At 40.8% G+C, this 18,761-nt stretch overlaps 1 protein-coding gene across 1 annotated transcript; it reads right to left on the bottom strand.

Annotated features, from left to right (window-relative positions):
- Positions 1–2,983: 2,983 nt before the first annotated feature.
- LOC138368845 (zinc finger BED domain-containing protein 5-like) lies at positions 2,984–3,370 on the bottom strand. Its single transcript, XM_069331553.1, has one exon. The coding sequence runs from the start codon at positions 3,368–3,370 to the stop codon at positions 2,984–2,986; it is 387 nt and encodes a 128-aa protein (XP_069187654.1).
- Positions 3,371–18,761: the final 15,391 nt, after the last annotated feature.

The following is an 18,761-nucleotide window of genomic DNA, read 5'->3' as shown; positions in this document are numbered from 1 at the left end:
CGAACCTGCGTCCGGGAGCATCCCAGACACTGTCTTAATCGACTGACCTATGACAGGGTAAAAAGGGTTGAAACCGAAGTTCTACTGAACTTACTGGATCCTGTAGCCTCTCCGAGGCATAAACCAGGATTTTACACAACTCCCCCCTGGGGAGCCGGTCGGCCGAGCGGACAGCACGCTGGACTTGTGATCCTGTGGTTTTGGGTTCGATCCCGGGCGCCGGCGAGAAACAATGGGCAGAGTTTCTTTCACCCTATGCCCCTGTTACCTAGCAGTAAAATAGGTACCTGGGTGTTAGTCAGCTGTCACGGGCTGCTTCCTGGGGTGGAGGCCTGGTCTATGACCGGGCCGCGGGGACACTAAAGCCCCGAAATCATCTCAAGATAACCACCCGAGCTATGTCAATAGGCCGTTCTCCCTCTTCGCCCTTACATCATTACACACAGAGATCACACTAACTTGATGCATCAAATGAACAAATCCACAAGGGCCGTGACGAGGATTTGAACCTGCGTCCGGGAGCATCCCTTTTTACCCTGTCGTAGCTCAGTCAATTAAGGCAGTGTCTGGGATGCTCCCGGACGCAGGTTCGAATCCTCGTCACGACCCTTGTGGATTTGTTTATACTCATTGTTTCGCGTTCTGTCTTGTGTTGATACGTTTAATACTCCATTAATATCCCCTTTGATATGTCCATTCATCCACTTGTAAACCTCTATCATGTCACCCCTAACTCTTCGCCTTTCCAGTGAATGCAATTAAGCTTTGTTAATCTTTCTTCATATGAAAGATTTCTAATTTGGGGAATTAACTTAGTCATCCTACGCTGGACACGTTCAAATGAATTTATATCCATATCTAAGTAAGTAAGTTACTTCCTAAGTAAGGAAGTATCTAAGTATCAACTGAAGTATCTTCACACTTAAATTAAACTTTAGTAGCTATTTTCTGGACCATTCCTTAAGTTTTGGAGGCCAACGAAGATGGAATTCACATGAGGTGGATTCTGTTACAATCACTAATATTGTGTTTTGCCTGTCTAGCTTCAGACATGCTCATGTTACAATTGTGTCTTAGAAAGTTAAGCGCAATTAAGGATGATAGAAAATCTCTTAGAATTAATGAATCAAGTTTGGAGACGTACACATTTTAGTGTAAGAAGCAAGGTAAATAGTTCTGTCTGATAAGTAGAGGCAACTGCACCCGTGGGGCGGTGTAGGAAACGATCAGTGTATACAATTTGAGAGAGAAAGAATGATCTGTGGACAGAGCATCAATATGGCATAAGGTATTGGGCTTTGCCTCAAGACGAAGCATAATAAAGAACCCGAATATCAGGAGAAACAATTACATTAGAAAATATCCACATGATACATATATAATCACGATTTAAACATTTCAGTTGTATTAATTACATATATATCATTAGGAAGTTTGTTTATCTGGGTAAGTTGTCAACTTATATGAACTAATAGCTGTTGACCAGACCACACGCTAGAAGGTGAAGGGACGACGACGTTTCGGTTTCGGATCATTCTCAAGTCGATAGTGAATGTGTAACAATCGACTTGAGAATGGTCCAGGACGGACTTAAACGTCGTCGTCCCTTCACTTTCTAGTGTGTGGTCTGGTCAACATACTTTAGCCACGTTATTGTGACTCATCGCCTGCAGATTTGGGTAATTCTTTGGACCGCCCTCCGCCCCTAAATCAACAACAACAACCAGTGTACTGTTGTAAATATACATAGCTTAGGATATCTTAGCTCAGGTTAGTCATTCTTAGAGTCGGATGTGTTAGGTTAGGTTAGATTATGTTATGTTGAGTAAAGTAGCCAGATTTAACTTCGTATACCTTGTATACGAAAGACCGGGCAAAACAACAACGATGTACCAGCCACATCATGTGCTGCAATTATTCAGGTAATATTTAACTACTACTAATTGTTATTAGTTTGACAATATTGCAGAAAGTTAGGGAATGTCAGAAGAGTAGTCACTGACAGTCAGAGGGCAACAAAATGGATACGACTTTGACCAGTCCAGCTTTTGAGTAGCTACCAGATCAGTAGCGTTTTGTTCAAAACGCTATGCGTGCTAGTGGCTTTACAAGATTGTAAAATCAACATCATTCCTATGTTCTCTCTTAACTCCCAATGTACCTTCTTTTATATAAATAAATAAATAACCAAGGTTTTTGATGCGGTTGTGCTGAAAACCTGACGTAAAATAAATCATTGTGTCAGAGAACAGGAAGCAACAAGTTAGGCTTATATCGAGTTTCTCCTCTCCCCCAAATTACTGGTTGAGTAAATCTGCCTAGCTTACTCCTTCCTATCATAACCTAGCCAACACTAGTCTACCCTTGCCTAGCTTACCATATTCTAGGGTGTGAAGTGCTAGTTTCGGATGGGTGGAGGGTGCTTGTGTGGGAGGGATTGTAGAGTACTTGTTTATACTAGAGCATTGATCTTCAACCTTTTTTAATGTCGTCCACCCCTTGTGGTGATTAAGTAGAAGCTGTCCACCCCACCCCGAAAAAGTTTCATTAAAAATCTCACGTTTTTAATATTTAAAATCTGTTTCATATCTCATTTCTATGACTATGTAAACAGAAAAAAACAGTTTTTTTTTTATTTAACTTTTATATATTCATCTATATATTTACAATTGCGGCTAGACGCAGTTTTTTTAACAAGCTGTTCCTTCAGGTCATCTGCTAACATCACAGACCGACGACTTATTGTAGTATCAGACAACGGAATCTTCTTCAATTTCTTCACTGCATCTTTCCCTCCATGTATAAGGTTAGCTGCTACTTCAAGACACGGCATTACAACATTTTCAAGTTCAGTAAATTGCTTTTATTTCTGAAGAACCATTTGTGTCATCTTAAGAGAAGCAAGAGTAAATGTTTTCATGTCAGAGAGCATAACTTGACTTTTAAAGGTCGACTGTTGCTTCAAGTATGTTTCCAAATTTGTCTAAAAAAATTGTTTTGATTTGTTTTGGTGTTCTGGGTGCTTCGTCTTTAAATGCCGTGCAAGTTTTGAAGGAACAACATTTTCATTACTGTACGTGGCATTACAAAAGAAGCACTTGCCTCGTGGGAAGGGATTTGAAGCTTCATGTACTGTCCGGAAGAATCCAAATGCAATGTGCTCATCATTCCTCAGTTTTGGTCGCTTTTTTTGTGATGAAGATGCATCCGTTTTGGAAGCCTCCTTTTCCTCTGTGAGGTCCTGTGATGCAGCTCCATCTTGATTTGAAACATCATCTTTTCTTGTTGCATCAACTGCTGCACCAACTGCAACAGGTTTTGTAGGCTCAAGATTGTCATCAATCTTTTTGAAGTACTTGTGAATTGACATGATCTGTAAAAGTTAAGCAATAATGTTGAAATCTGGAAAATAAATAAGGATGAGTTAGCTTGTTATATTAACGCATATTAATTCAAATATAAAATCTGAAACCAAACTACTCAAAATGAGAACGACACAGTATTAAGACAAAATAATTAATCAGTATTAATGTGGAAATATTACTTGATATAGATATAATTTTGAGATATAATAAGAAAACCAATTAGTTCCCCTAAGACTGTATTAAAGGCAAGTTGTAATAATAATAATAATATTGATAAGTATTACTTACACACAGGAGTCACAAGAGGTGCAGGCTCACGGTCCAACGGGAAGTGAACAAGTGCAGTTACATTGCAGTAATAACTGACATACCACTCACCACTCCCTAGGTCTCTGCCCACCTGTGCTGACGTGGAGTTCACGATGGGGGGTCCCTCTCCCCCCTGTACTGCGGGCTCAGTCTGTGGGCCTCAAATTTTCCGGCCGGGCTGGGTACCCAGAGATAGCGCTGGTGTGTGCTTTGCTTCATATCCCTGTGATAAACATTTATGGAGTAGAGCTGGTGACGGCACGTCGAGCGATAGTGAAGTTCACGGAGGAATTGGCATATCGAGACTTTCTCCGTCGATACGAAGGGCGGACATTCCCCCTCCCGGATGGTGCGGACACTGTGACCCTCTCTGATCTGAGTGGTGCCCTCACTTACGTCAATGTGCATGGCGCTCCATTGAAGTTTTCGGAGGGTCTGCTACAGCGGTACTTCGGCCGGTTTGGCGCAGTGGTTAGTGTGCGGGTGAACGTGGTGTCTTCCAGTCCACTTAAGGGTGTGAGGACAAACATTCACACCCTGGGCATGAGGCTCTGGGAAGATATTCTGTCCTCTGTGCGTCTTATGGGTTACAACGTTCGGGTGTTTTACGTCCGCCAGCCTTGGACATGTTTTCGTTGTGGCCTCTTGGACCATCAGGCTGCTGACTGTTCTGCGCCTGCCGTTGCACCCGTGAACCTCTTCAGTGAGGAGGATTTTCCGCCGCTTCCTGTGGAGGAGGATTCTGTGGATGTGGACGTCTCTTCACCCTGTGTCACCTGTTGCGCCGCCTGATGCGCCTCTCCTCCGGAGGTTGTGTCGTCGCCTGGTGATCGTCCTGCTCCGACTAGTGCCCCTGGGGTTCTTCCGGCTGCCTTCTTCTCGAATCCCCCGTCTTCCAGTTCGTCCTCTGCTGCGTCTGACCCTGTCCCTGCACCCTCGCAGTCTGTTCCAGCTGTGCTGGGTGATGGGGTGGATCCGGCGCTTCCTCCTGTGCCTGGCCTGATGCCCCATGTGGTTGAGGATGCTGCCGTTCTACGACGTGCTTCGGTTCGCTTGGCTTGTGTTGCGCGTGTCTCTGAGTCAGCCTCCGGGACTGATGATGTGCGGCCTGAGCCTAAGCGTTCCCGGCGTTTCTTCTTTAGCATGGGTAGACGTTGGCGACTTTGATGCTTGTGGATCTGCCGGCAACGGAGGGGTGGCTCCGATTGCGTTGTGTACTACGGTGATGGCGGAGGTGCATTTGCCCGAGGATGCCAGTGCCGGTGTTTCGGCCTCCACTTCAGATATGGTGTTTGCGGATCTTGCTTCGGGTGCGTCGCCTGCGTCGGATGGCTCCGGTTCTTCGTGGGGGGTGGTTTCCCCTGCTGAGGTTCGTGGTGAGCGGGGTGGCCTGGTGATGGTGTTGAAAAAGGAAGCTCGCTGTGGGGGTTCTGTAACCCCTTCCTCGGTTCCCGTTTCATCGGCTGAGGTCTCGACGCCTTTTCCGTCTCCGGCCATCTCCTCAGTGTCTCCTGCGGTCTCAGTGGAGGTGTTACCATCTCGTCGATTGTCCCCTGCTCCTGTGCGTACGGCGACGCGGCCGTCTCGGCAGCCCTTGTACGCTTCTTCGGTGTCGTCTGCTACCTCGAAGGACGTGGTTTTCGCTCCCCAGCCTCGTTATGTGACTTGCGTCTGTGAGCTTAAGGAGTGGCCGTTTCCGCCTGATCTGAAGATTCCCGAGTTTATGAAGGGCCCACGGAGGCAGGGGGATCGTCCCGCTACCGACAGGGAATATTGATTTGGGAGGCCTACAAGCGAAAGTATCCTTGGGCTTCGGAGACGTATGGACCTGTCTCTGAGATGTGTATTCCTCACTCATGATTCCTTTGTGTATTGTGTGTTGTTTCCATTTGTGTGCATGGTTGTGGGGTGCGGGTCGGGTGTGTGTGAGTGGGTGGGGCGGGTTTGTTTCCCGATTCCTGCGTGCTCCGGTTTGTGGTTGTGGGTGTATTTGTGTGGCTTGTGTGTGTGTATCCGGTTCCTGTGTGGTCCAGGGTTTGGTTGGTGTGTGTGTCTGGTTGTGGACGTCATGTTCTTATGTTATGCTTTGAGGTTCTATGTTTTTATGATGCTGTTTGTGCGCTTGTTTGTGTAGTGTTGAGTGCCCTTAAGGCTGTTGGCGTGACCCGGTCTGGGTTTATGCTTTTTGTCGTGTTTTGCCATTGTGCTTTTCTTTTTGTTTGTTGTATACTTGTATTCCTCTCTTGTTATTATTATTATTTTCGTTTTGTGTTGGTGCCTCTCCGTGTGTGTTTACGGTGCTGGTAGCCTTGTTCTATATATTTAATGCTTTAGTGTGTTATTTCTGTATTGTATTCCGCTGTGTTTAACTTAATTGTTGTACATTGTTGTATTTTGTTTGTAATTATTGTTGTTTTGTGGTCGGCTCTTCCGGCCGGCGTTTTTGTGTTTAGGATATTTGTTCCTTTATGTTTTTGCACGTTTGTGCTTTGTCATTTTGTTCTGTTCTATGTTGTATTTGTTTACTTTTATTGTACTTATAAGCATGCTTGCATGTAAAAAAAAAAAAAAAACTCACCACTCACCGACCGGGGAGCCGGTCGGCCGAGCGGACAGCACACTGGACTTGTGATCCTGTGGTCCTGGGTTCGATCCCAGGCGCCGGCGAGAAACAATGGGCAGAGTTTCTTTCACCCTATGCCCCTGTTACCTAGCAGTAAAATAGGTACCTGGGTGTTAGTCAGCTGTCACGTGATTCGTGACAACCAATGGCGAGACAGTCCCTCGCGTGGTTGTACTATCGGGGTCTAGCGAGATGGCAACCTCGATGTTACAATAGGTAAATATGTATTTGTAGTATGTATTTTAAGAAATATAGGAGAGAGAGAGAGAGTCTCTTGTATATTATACAGACACGTGCAGGTAAGAATCTCGTCCACCCAGTAGTCCAACCCTCACTTAATCTCGTCCACTATAAGGCGAACTATCGACCTAGGTTGAATAGCACTGTACTAGAGTACTTGAGTACTTCATTCAAGCAATATTTTTAATGCTTGCTGGCAGTGTTGAACAGCCCTTGACCCCCCTACTGTTAAAAGACTGCTCTCTGATTGTACCTAGAACACCTCTACTCCTCACTGTTTCTATTATTAATTTCTTTCTGAATCTTTAGCTCCAGTATGTTGTTATATTTTGCTGTGCAAATTTGGGACCTGGCCCTCCTGTATCTTCCATACAGTATATGTATTATTTGATACCTTTCTTGTCTCCTGTCCAGAGACTACATTTTGAGAGCTTTGAGATGGTCTCAATAATTTAGATGTTTTATCATATCTATGCTTGCCGTACATGGTCTCTGTATTCCCTCTAATTCAGAGATCTCTCCTATTCAGAAAGGGGAAGTGAGTACCGAGCAATACTCAAGACGGGATAGCACCAGTTAATTAAATAGTATTAGCATTGCTGTGGGTGGGGTCTTTGAATTTTAACGTTCTCATAATCCATCCTATTATTTTCCTGGCCGCCACTATATTTGCTTGTTATGTTCACAAAATGAACATCATAACAGACATCATAATTCTTAGACCTTTTACATGTTTTTTCCTTCTAAGAGTAGGTCTGATTGTGTCCTGTATTCCTTGTTTCATTTAATTTCCTCGTTTCCACCATACTTCAGTACCTGTAACTTATCACTGTTAAACATCATGTTATTTCGTTTTTTTCAATGTCTCCTACAGTGCCAATTTTTATGGTGACTTTCGTATCATCTGTAAAGTTTCATTGTTCAAATGTGTTAAAAAATACATGCACCACCCTCTTAGTGGTGCATGTATGCATTCTACCGTGTTCTTTTCTTGTATATGATTAATCTAAATAGATTCTGTTGCATATCTGTTATTAAAATCCTTTTGTATTTTTTAGGTAAAATTTAAAGCAGCCAACATCATGAATTGCAACCATTACAATATTTTTTGTTATCCAGTACAATATACAATATATGAGAGAACATTACAGAAATAGCTTCCAGTAATTCAAGTAAGTTTCATTATAATTGTGATTTGTATATAAAACATACATTCAATTATATTTATTGTAGGTTATTAGTTTTATTTGGATGTAAGTTCACATCATTAGATATAAAATATAAAATCTTAATTTTGTTTTGTCAATTTTGTCTGTTAAAATTGCATATCTATTTCAAACTTTATTATTACCACAAAATGTTAGTAGAGTTGAATATAAATTTAATATTATTGGAAGATCAAAAAACCTACTCAAATAATTCAAAATTGCAATTTTTATTTAAAGTGAAAATTCCCATTTTCTTACCTTTCTTATTTAAAAATATTAAAGTGTGTTTTACTTGTGTAATTAATAAAATCAGGTGATGTACAGGTTTTCAATAATACAATCCCAATTCTCTGCTCTGTCTTCAATAGCACTGTACTGGTTTGTGCTCTTTCATTATGCTGCTACTGTGTTTCTTGTAGCACTGTATTACATTTTAAACATTTTACTCATTTTATGATTGCCCAGATTATCTTTATTTATAGGCCAAAAGAAACATTTGCAGCGGTTATGTCCCATCTGCAGTAATGTCATCAGTGTTCGTCGACATTTCTGCAACTGTGACACAGCTTTATAGATGCAAAGCATAAGGAAGATCTAGAGCGAGAGGAGATATATAAGAAAATGGGTCGAAGAGCTGCTAAACATCAAAAGCTTTGCAGGTCATTTAAAGCTTTTCGCAAACTCAACACTATCTACCTCGTGTCTTGTGACTATATTATCATTACCTTGCCTCAAAACCTTACATTCGCCAACATTAAACTGCATCTGCCAATCTTTTGACCCTACTGGCACGGAACAGTAGACCCTGCCGGCACGGAGCAGTAGACTATGCCGGCATGGAGCAGTAGATCATGCCGGCACGGAGCAGTAGACCTCCGTGTCGGCATGTGTTTCCCGTTAGTTAACACCAAGTTTAAAATATTATTTTTCCTGTATCACTTCAAGAGGATCTAAATAGTGTTTTGAAATGGTCGAAAGATTGGCAGATGCTGTTTAATGCTGACAATTTTCAACGTTTTCTGCTTAGTAATGATGATAAAGTTAAAGAATATAAGCAAGATAGTGTTGAGGTTGCAAAGTACGATTTCGGAAGGTATTTGGTAGTTATGATTAGTGAGAATTTAAAGACAAACAAATCCTTTCATAGATGTTCATAATAATATCTTGCTCTAGTTAGGCCCCATTTAGATTATGCAGTTCAGTTTTCGTCGCCATATTATAGAATGGATATAAATTCACTTGAACGTGTCCAGCATAGGATGACTAAGTTAATTCCCCAAATTAGAAATCTTTCATATGAAGAAAGATTAACAAAGCCTAAGTTGCATTCACTGGAAAGGCGAAGAGTTAGGGGTGACATGATAGAGGTTTACAAGTGGACGAATGGACATAACAGGGGGATATTAATAGGGTATTAAAAATATCAACACAAGACAGAACATGAAACAATGGGTATAAATTGGATAAGTTTAGATTTAGGACAGACTTGGGTAAATACTGGTTCAGTAATAGGATTGTTGATTTGGGGAACCAATTGCCGCGTAACGTGGTGGATGTGGGGTCATAAGAACAAAGGCAACTGCAGAAGGCCTATTGGCCCACACGAGGCAGCTCCTATTTATAACCACCCAATCCCACTCATATACTTGTCCAACCCGCACTTGAAACAATCGAAGTACCCCACCTCCAGCACGTTACGCGGTAATTGGTTCCACAAATCAACAACCCTGTTACTGAACCAGTATTTACCCAAGTCTTTCCTAAATCTAAACTTATCCAATTTATACCCATTGTTTCGTGTTCTGTCTTGTGTTGATACTTTTAATACCCTATTAATATCCCCTTTGTTATGTCCATTCACCCACTTGTAAACCTCTATCATGTCACCCCTAACTCTTCGCCTTTCCAGTGAATGCAACTTTAGCTTTGTTAATCTTTTCTTGATATGAAAGATTTTTAATTTGGGGAATTAACTTAGTCATCCTATGCTGGACACGTTCAAGTGAATTTATATCCATTCTATAATATGGCGACGAAAACTGAACTGCATAATCTAAATGGGGCCTAACTAGAGCAAGATATAGCTTGAGAACCACACACCAGGTGTCTTGTTATTAACGCTGCGATTAATAAATCCAAGTGTCCGAATTGCCTTGAATTGAATAAGGCACTTTTGTTTTAAATTCTTACTAATCATAACTCCCAGATCCCTTTCGCAATCAAAAGGGTCCCTTGATTGTTTCAAGCGCGGGTTCGACAAGTATATGAGTGTGATTGGGTGGCTATAGATAGGAGCTGCCTCGTATGGGCCAATAGGCCTTCTGCAGTTACCTTAGTTCTTATGTTTTTATGTTCTTTGAATTTTACTATTTGTTTAATTACATCCTCCCTTGATACGGTTAAACTAGTCAACCTGTCCTCGTCCCTACCCACATACACTTGTTCAGTTGAAGGCCTCTTTAGTAAATACAGATATAAAATATGTATTTAAAATACTACTTATCTATTTTTCATTTTCCGTTATTTGACCTGTCTCAGTTTTTAATTGGCCAATCCTTTCTCTAATCATTGTTCGATATAACTGAAGAAAAACTTTAGGATTTGTCTATATGAATTATGGAAAAAATTATAGAACAAATTACTTGGAAACATAATAGGCGTAGGATTAACTGCTGAAGAGTAGGTTAGACATGAAATCTTTTAGGGTGGATATAAATAGCTGCCTCTTGAAGAGCAATATGATTGATTGATTGATAAAGATTAAGCCACCCAAGAGGTGGCACGGGCATGAATAGCCCGTAAGTGGTACAATTTTTTTTTTCCCCAGTGTTCTGAGGTTGCATTTAACCATCAAGCTGTTATCGTGGGGGAGGATACTGCTTCACAGTCTTTATGAGGGTGTCCAGCTGCTGGACACCTTTGTTGACCAAGAGAGTGGCTGTGTTGATGGCTTCAGGGTGGCCACTGCATGATTCAGGAACTCTTAAATCTCTTCTAAGGTCATTGGTTGCTTCACATTCCAGAAGATAGTGAAGTAATGGCTTTTCTGTGACAGTTTGGCAGAAGATGCACTCTCTCTGTCGGGGTTCACCAATCTCCCAGTTGCATCTGTAACCTAGACGTAGTCTATATAGCCTAACTGCTATTTCCCTGTGGATTCCTTTTGGGATATTTAACCTTTCTAATTTGGTTGCCTGAAGATACCATGTTGCAGAGGGCGAACCTTCAGCTATTCTCTGGTGTAGGTAGGCTTTGTTGAGATGTGATAGAACGTTTTGTGCTAGAGATAGGGGGAACAGGTTAAGGGTTTGCTATCCCGGAGCTGGCATTGGTGATATTATAAACAACATGAATGATATTATGGCTGGTAATGGGAACAATCCCATTATTTGCATTAGCGTGGGAGGAAATGATGTTGGTCGAGTCAGGAGTGAGGAACTGATTCAGAGGTATAAAACAGCCATAGAGTTAGTTAGGAGCAAGGGAGGAATCCCGATCATATGTGGCATTCTTCCAAGAAAGGGAGTGGGAAATGAATGGATATCGAGGGCACTTGGTGTCAATTGCCGGCTGGAAAGATATTGCAAATCAAATGCAATATCTTTCATAGACAACTGGGAACACTTCTATGGAAGAAATGAAATGTATGCTCGTGATGGGGTGCATCTATCGAGAGCTGGGGTTGTTGCTGTTGCGAACTCGCTAGAAGAAGTGGTTAGAGGTGTTTGTTTGGGTTTAAACTGTTAGTAGATAGAGGTATGGGAATTGATTTGGAGGAAGGAGGTAATAAAAGTATGTGTTTGTGGGAGAAAGGAATTGGCAAAACGATCAGGGAAAGAGAAGGTCCGCAAAATAACAATTCACTTAGGGTATATTACACTAACAGTAGAAGTCTAAGAAATAAAATTAACGAATTAAATGCTCTTGTCTGCACAGAAAAAATAGATATTATTGCACTTACCGAAACGTGGATGAATGTAGAAAATAGAGAACTATTAGCTGAATATCAAATATATGGATTTAAACTATTTCACACAGATAGATATATTAGACGAGGAGGTGGAGTAGCCATATATGTTAGGGACAATTTGAAATGTAGTCTCAAAGAGGGAATCAAAACAGAGCCACACACAGAAACTATTTGGATTGAATTAAACGAAAAAGCTAATAATATTATAATAGGAGTAATATATAGGCCACCAAATTTAGACAGAATGGAAGCAAAGCATCTATGGGATGAAATATCTAGAGCATCTAGATCTAACAGTATTTATGTCATGGGTGACTTTAATTTTAGCGGAATAAACTGGTTGAACAAAACAGGGAATAGTGAAGCAGAAGATTTTCTAGAATTAATTGACGATTGCTTTCTTACGCAACACATTAAGGAACCAACACGGGAAAATAATATTTTAGATTTAGTGTTAACTAACAGGGAAACGCAAATTAATGACATCGAAATAGGGAGTGAGCTAGGGAGCAGTGATCACAAAGAAATCAGATTTAGCATAGAATGGAATAGACCAGTAGGAGAAAATTCTGTTAAAGTGCCAGATTTTCGAAAAGCTGATTTTAATAGCCTAAGAAATTTTTTGGGTCAAATTGATTGGAAAGGCTTGGGTATGGGGTGTGGGCCGGTCTTGGAGCGAGACATGAACCCAGCGATAGGTGACTTAAATGGGGACTTCGATGTGGATTCAATATATAACTTATTTAAGAATATTCTAAACAAAGCACAGGAACGTAGAATACCATACAAATTGAATAGATCGTATACTAATGACCCAAAGTGGATAACAAAGAATTTGAAGAACCTTATAGGAAAAAAGAGAGCTTGGTACAAAAGGATTAAAAATGGGGAGGTCACTTTAGAACAGGAATTCGTACAACTGGTTAGAAATGTTAAAAAAGAGATAAGGAAAGCAAAAAGAAACTATGAAGTTCGCATAGCAGGGCAAGCAAAGACAAATCCTAAAGGGTTTTTTCAGTTATATCGTACTAAGACTAGGGAAAGGATAGGTCCATTAAAAACTGAGACAGGTCAAATAACAGATAGTGATGAAGAGATGAGTAGTATTTTTAATAAATATTTTGTATCTGTATTTACTAAAGAGGAACTTAACAATATGCCTTCAGCCGAACAAGTCTATGTGGGTGGGGACGAGGACAGGTTGACGAGTTTAGCAGTTACCAGGGAGGATGTTCTTAAACAAATAGTAAAACTCAAACCAAACAAATCCCCAGGGCCGGATGAAGTGTTTGCTAGGGTGCTTAAAGAATGCAAAGAGGAGCTTTGTGACCCACTGTCAACCATATTTAATAAATCAATAGAGTCAGGCAGAGTGCCAGAGTTTTGGAAAGTTGCTAATGTGATACCAGTTTTTAAGAAAGGAGATAGATCACTTGCGTCTAACTATCGACCAATTAGCCTAACGTCTATTGTGGGAAAGTTACTCGAATCTATAATAGCAAATAAAATTCGTCTTCATCTTGAAAAACATAAATTAATAATTGAGTCGCAACATGGTTTTATAAATGGCCGTTCATGTTTAACAAATTTGTTATCTTTTTATTCTAGCATTGTTGAGGCAGTTGATAGTGGTAAGGATTGCGATGTTGTATACCTTGACTTTAGCAAAGCTTTTGATACAGTGCCACATGAAAGACTGATTAAAAAAATAGAGTCTCATGGTATTGGGGGTGCTATATTAAGCTGGATTAGGGCATGGCTATACCAAAGGAAACAGAGAGTTAGTATAAATGGAATCAAGTCAGAGTGGGAAAATGTTGTAAGTGGAGTGCCTTAAGGCTCTGTCCTGGGACCTCTGTTGTTTATAATATATATAAATGATTTAGATTCAGGTTTGAGTAGCAACATTTGCAAATTTGCCGATGATACGAAAATCGGTAGGGAAATTAATTCGGAGGAGGACTCACTATCACTTCAAGTTGATCTAGATAGGGTTTTGAAATGGTCAAAGGATTGGCAGATGCAGTTTAATGCTGATAAATGTAAAGTTCTGAGGTTAGGTAATGATGATAGAGTTACAAGATACGAGCTAGATGGTGTTGTGATTGCGAAGTCGGATTGCGAAAGGGATCTGGGAGTTATGATTAGTAAGAATTTAAAACAAAAGGATCAATGCATAAATGTTCGTAATAAGGCAAATCGGACACTTGGATTTATTAATCGCAGCGTTAGTAACAAGACACCTGGTGTGGTTCTCAAGCTATATCTTGCTCTAGTTAGGCCCCATTTAGATTATGCAGTTCAGTTTTGGTCGCCATATTATAGAATGGATATAAATTCACTTGAACGTGTCCAGCGTAGGATGACTAAGTTAATTCCCAAAATTAGAAATCTTTCATATGAAGAAAGATTAACAAAGCTTAAGTTGCATTCACTGGAAAGGCGAAGAGTTAGGGGTGACATGATAGAGGTTTACAAGTGGATGAATGGACATAACCGGGGGGATATTAATAGGGTATTAAAAGTATCAACACAGGACAGAACACGAAACAATGGATATAAATTGGATAAGTTTAGATTTAGGAAAGACTTGGGTAAATACTGGTTCAGTAACAGGGTTGTTGATTTGTGGAACCAATTGCCGCGTAACATTGTGGAGGTGGGGTCCCTCGATTGTTTCAAGCACGGGTTGGACAAGTATATGAGTGGGATTGGGTGGTTATAGAATAGGAGCTGCCTCATATGGGCCAATAGGCCTTCTGCAGTTACCTTTGTTCTTATGTTCTTATGTTCTTATGTGAGAGTTTTTTGGTGATGATGTTTTTTATGTTCTCTAGGCTGGGTTGAATTGTTTTATGTATCACTGGATGACGAGTTGCCAATTTAGCAATTTCATCAGCTTTTTCATTTAATGGGATTCCAATATGGGATGGGATCCAGTTTAAAGTTATGTTGAGGCCTTTGCCTTTAGCGACTGCTCCTTGATACAAAATGGTGGTAATTATTTCCACATTATCTTTCCACTGTTTCTGTCCTAGTATTTGAAGTGCAGCTTTTGAGTCTGTGTGTATGATTGCATTTTGAGTGTTTTGTGCAATCACATATGCGAATGCCTGTTGTATGGCGAACAGCTCAGTTTGGGTTGATGATACTAGTCCTCCCAGTCTCCAATATGCTTGAACGCTGGTCGTGCAAAGAGCAGCGCCAGCACTCTCATTTTCTGTGTCCACCGATCCGTCTGTGAAGATGTGGGTGGCTCCTGCTACTGCTATGCTATACATTTGCTCTTCTATTATGCGCCTTAGGATTGTCGGATCATAGGCAGCCTTTTTCATTGGGAGACTTTCTATTACTATTTTGAAAGTAGGCTCTTCCCACGGCGCGGAAGGAGTGTAATTTGATGATCACCCTCTCTATCAAGAATCATGTTTTTTAAATGTAGTCTGTTTAGGACTTTTCCTACTCTTGCAACCCAAGAGTTTCCATTGTTTTGGCCTAGTCCAACCACCAAAGCCTGCCGTACTGGGATTGGATCAGAAGAAATAATTATCTTACTGATAATTGTAGCTGTCCTTTGTGATATTCTTTCTTGTAGAGAGGGCAAACCCGTCTCCAGTCTAAGAGTTTCAAGCCTGGTCCACATGGGGGCTCCCAGTGCAGCTCTCATAGCATTGTTTTGGGCAACTTCAAGCTTTCAACTTCGCACATACTATGTACAGGCAGTCAGATCAGTGATCGATTATGCCGCACCTGCACTCACAAATCTATCACACCAACAGTGGAAAAAGCAACATGACTTCTCCAATGGCCTTAAGTATCATGTTCTTTTAACAGACGGTAATCATGAGTGAGGTGATCATAAGGGAGCCAGTCGGCCGAGCGGACAGCACTCTGCACTTGTGATCCTGTGGACCTGGGATCGATCCCAGGCGCCGGCGAGAAACAATGGGCAGAGTTTCCTTCACCCTATGCCCCTGTTACCTAGCAGTAAAATAGGTACCTGGGTGTTAGTCAGCTACTTACTCCAGAGCTCCAGCTAACACAACCTCTCACTGTGACAGCACCTGATTGACTGAACAGCCACCTTTTGGGCGGCTTAGTAATTCAATCTGAAATAGGGAGTGAGCTAGGGAACAGTGATCATAAAGTAATCAGATTTAGCATAGAATGGAATAGATCTGCAGGAGAAAATTATGTTAAAGTACCTGATTTTCGAAAAGCTAATTTCAATAACCAAAGAAATTTGTTGGGTCAAATAGATTGGAAAGTCTTGGGTATGGGGTTTGGGCCGGTCTTGGAGCTGGACGTGAACCCAGCGATAGGCGACGTAAAAGGGGTTTTCGATGTGGACTCAAAATATAACCTATTTAAAAATATTCTAAGCGAAGCCCAGGAACGTAGTATACCATATAAATTGAATTGATCGAATACTATTGATCCAAAGTGGATAACAAAGAATTTGAAGAACCTTATAGGTAAAAAGAGAGCTTGATACAAAAGGATTAAAAATGGGGAGGTCACTTTAGAACAGGAATTCGTACAACTGGTTAGAAATGTTAAAAAAGAGATAAGGAAAGCAAAAAGAAACTATGAAGTTCGCATAGCAGGGAAAAAAAGACAAATCCTAAAGGGTTTTTTCAGTTACATCGAACAAAGACTAGGGAAAGGATAGGTCCATTAAAAACTGAGACAGGTCAAATAACAGATAGTGATGAAGATTATGAGTAGTATTTTTAATAAATATTTTGTATCTGTATTTACTAAAGACGAACTTAACAATATGCCTTCAGCCGAACAAGTCTATGTGGGTGAGGACGAGGACAGGTTGACGAGTTTAGCAGTTACCAGGGAGGATGTTCTTAAACAAATAGTAAAACTCAAACCAAACAAATCCCCAGGGCCGGATGAAGTGTTTGCCAGGGTGCTTAAAGAATGCAAAGAGGAGCTTTGTGACCCACTGTCAACCATATTTAATAAATCAATAGAGTCAGTCAGAGTGCCAGAGTTTTGGAAAGTTGCTAATGTGATACCAGTTTTTAAGAAAGGAGATAGATCACTTGCGTCTAACTATCGACCAGTTAGCCTAACGTCTATTGTGGGAAAGTTACTCGAATCTATAATAGCAAATAAAATTCGTCTCCATCTTGAAAAACATAAATTAATAATTGAGTTGCAACATGGTTTTATAAATGGCCGTTCATGTTTATCAAATTTTTTATCTTTTTATTTTAGCATAGTTGAGGCAGTTGATGGTGGTAAGGATTGTGATGTTGTGTACCTTGACTTTAGCAAAGCTTTTGATACAGTGCCACATAAAAGACTGATTAAAAAGATAGAGGCTCATCGTATTGGGGGTGCTATATTAAGCTGGATTAGGGCATGGCTATACCAAAGGAAACAGAGAGTTACTATAAATGGATTCAAGTCAGAGTGGGAAAATGTTGTAAGTAGAGTGCCTCAAGGCTCTGTCCTGGGACCTCTGTTGTTTATAATATATATAAATGATTTAGATTCATGTTTGAGTAGCAACATTTGCAAATTTGCCGATGATACGAAAATCGGTAGGGAAATTAATTCGGAGGAGGACTCACTATCACTTCAAGTTGACCTAGATAGGGTTTTGAAATGGTCAAAGGATTGCCAGATGCAGTTTAATGCTGATAAATGTAAAGTTCTGAGGTTAGGTAATGATGATAGAGTTACAAGATACGAGCTAGATGGTGTTGAGATTGCGAACTCGGATTGCGAAAGGGATCTGGGAGTTATAATTAGTAAGAATTTAAAACAAAAGGATCAATGCATAAATGTTCGTAATAAGGCAAATCGGACACTCGGATTTATTAATCAGTCAGGTGCTGTCACAGTGAGAGGTTGTGTTAGCTGGAGCTCTGGAGTAACATTATTATTGCAATAATGGAAGGATTTGGTGAGTCTGGTTGGAGCTCTGAGAGCAGAGATGGATTCCCTGCGGGAGGAGGTACGACGGCTGAGACTTCGGGAGGAAACGAAGGAGGAGACCAGTGTTGACGAGACCTCATCGTGGAGAGTCGCGAAGGACAGGGGGTCTTAAGAAGACCTTGACAAGGCCGCCTACAGACGCCCTAAGGACAGCAAATTCATTGCCGTGTTTGAGGACGAGTGCTGTGGTGCGCCTGCAGCGAGGAGCGGCGGAGCGCAGGCCCCTCAGGCTGCTCAGAAAGTTAAGGAGGTGCCGAAGCGAATTTTGGTTGTGGGAGATTCCCAGGTGAGGTATTTAGACAGAACGTTTTGTACCAGAGATAGGGGGAACAGATTAAAGGTTTGTTATCTGGAAGCTGGAATTGGTGATATTGTTGGAAACATGAATGATATTATGACGGAAAATGAGAACAAACCCATTATTTGTATTTGTGCAGGGGGTAATGATGTTGGGCGAGTTAGGAGTGAGGAACTAATACAGAGATTCAGGACAGCCATTGAATTAGTTAGGAGCAAGGGAGGAATCCCGATCATATGTGGCATTCCACTCCCAAGAAAGGGAGTGGGAAATGAATGGATGTCGAGGGCACTTGGTGTCAATTGCCGGCAGGAAAGATATTGCAAATCAAATGCAATATCTTTCATAGACAACTGGGAACACTTCTATGGAAGAAATGAAATGTATGCTCGTGATGGGGTGCATCTATCGAGGGATGGGGTTGTTGCTGTTGCGAACTCGTTGGAACCAGTGGTTAGAGGTGTTTGTTTGGGTTTAAACTGTTAGTAGATAGTGGTATGGGAATTGATTTGGAGGAAGGAGGTAATAAAAGTATGTGTTCGTGGGAGAAAAGAATTGGCAATATGATCAGGGAAAGAAAAGGCCTCAAAATAACAATTCACTTAGGATATATTACACTAACAGTAGAAGCCTAAGAAATAAAATTAATGAATTAATCTGTCTGCACAGAAAAAATAGATATTATTGCACTTACCGAAACGTGGATGAATGTAGAAAATAGAGAACTATTAGCTGAATATCAGATAAATAGATTTAAACTATTTCACACAGATAGATTGAAAATTGAAAA

This window comes from Procambarus clarkii, chromosome 26 (assembly GCF_040958095.1).
Source record: "Procambarus clarkii isolate CNS0578487 chromosome 26, FALCON_Pclarkii_2.0, whole genome shotgun sequence".
Lineage (NCBI taxonomy): Eukaryota > Metazoa > Arthropoda > Malacostraca > Decapoda > Cambaridae > Procambarus > Procambarus clarkii.
Note: the sequence above shows the minus strand (reverse complement) of the source record. Positions and strands in the feature narration are given on the sequence as shown.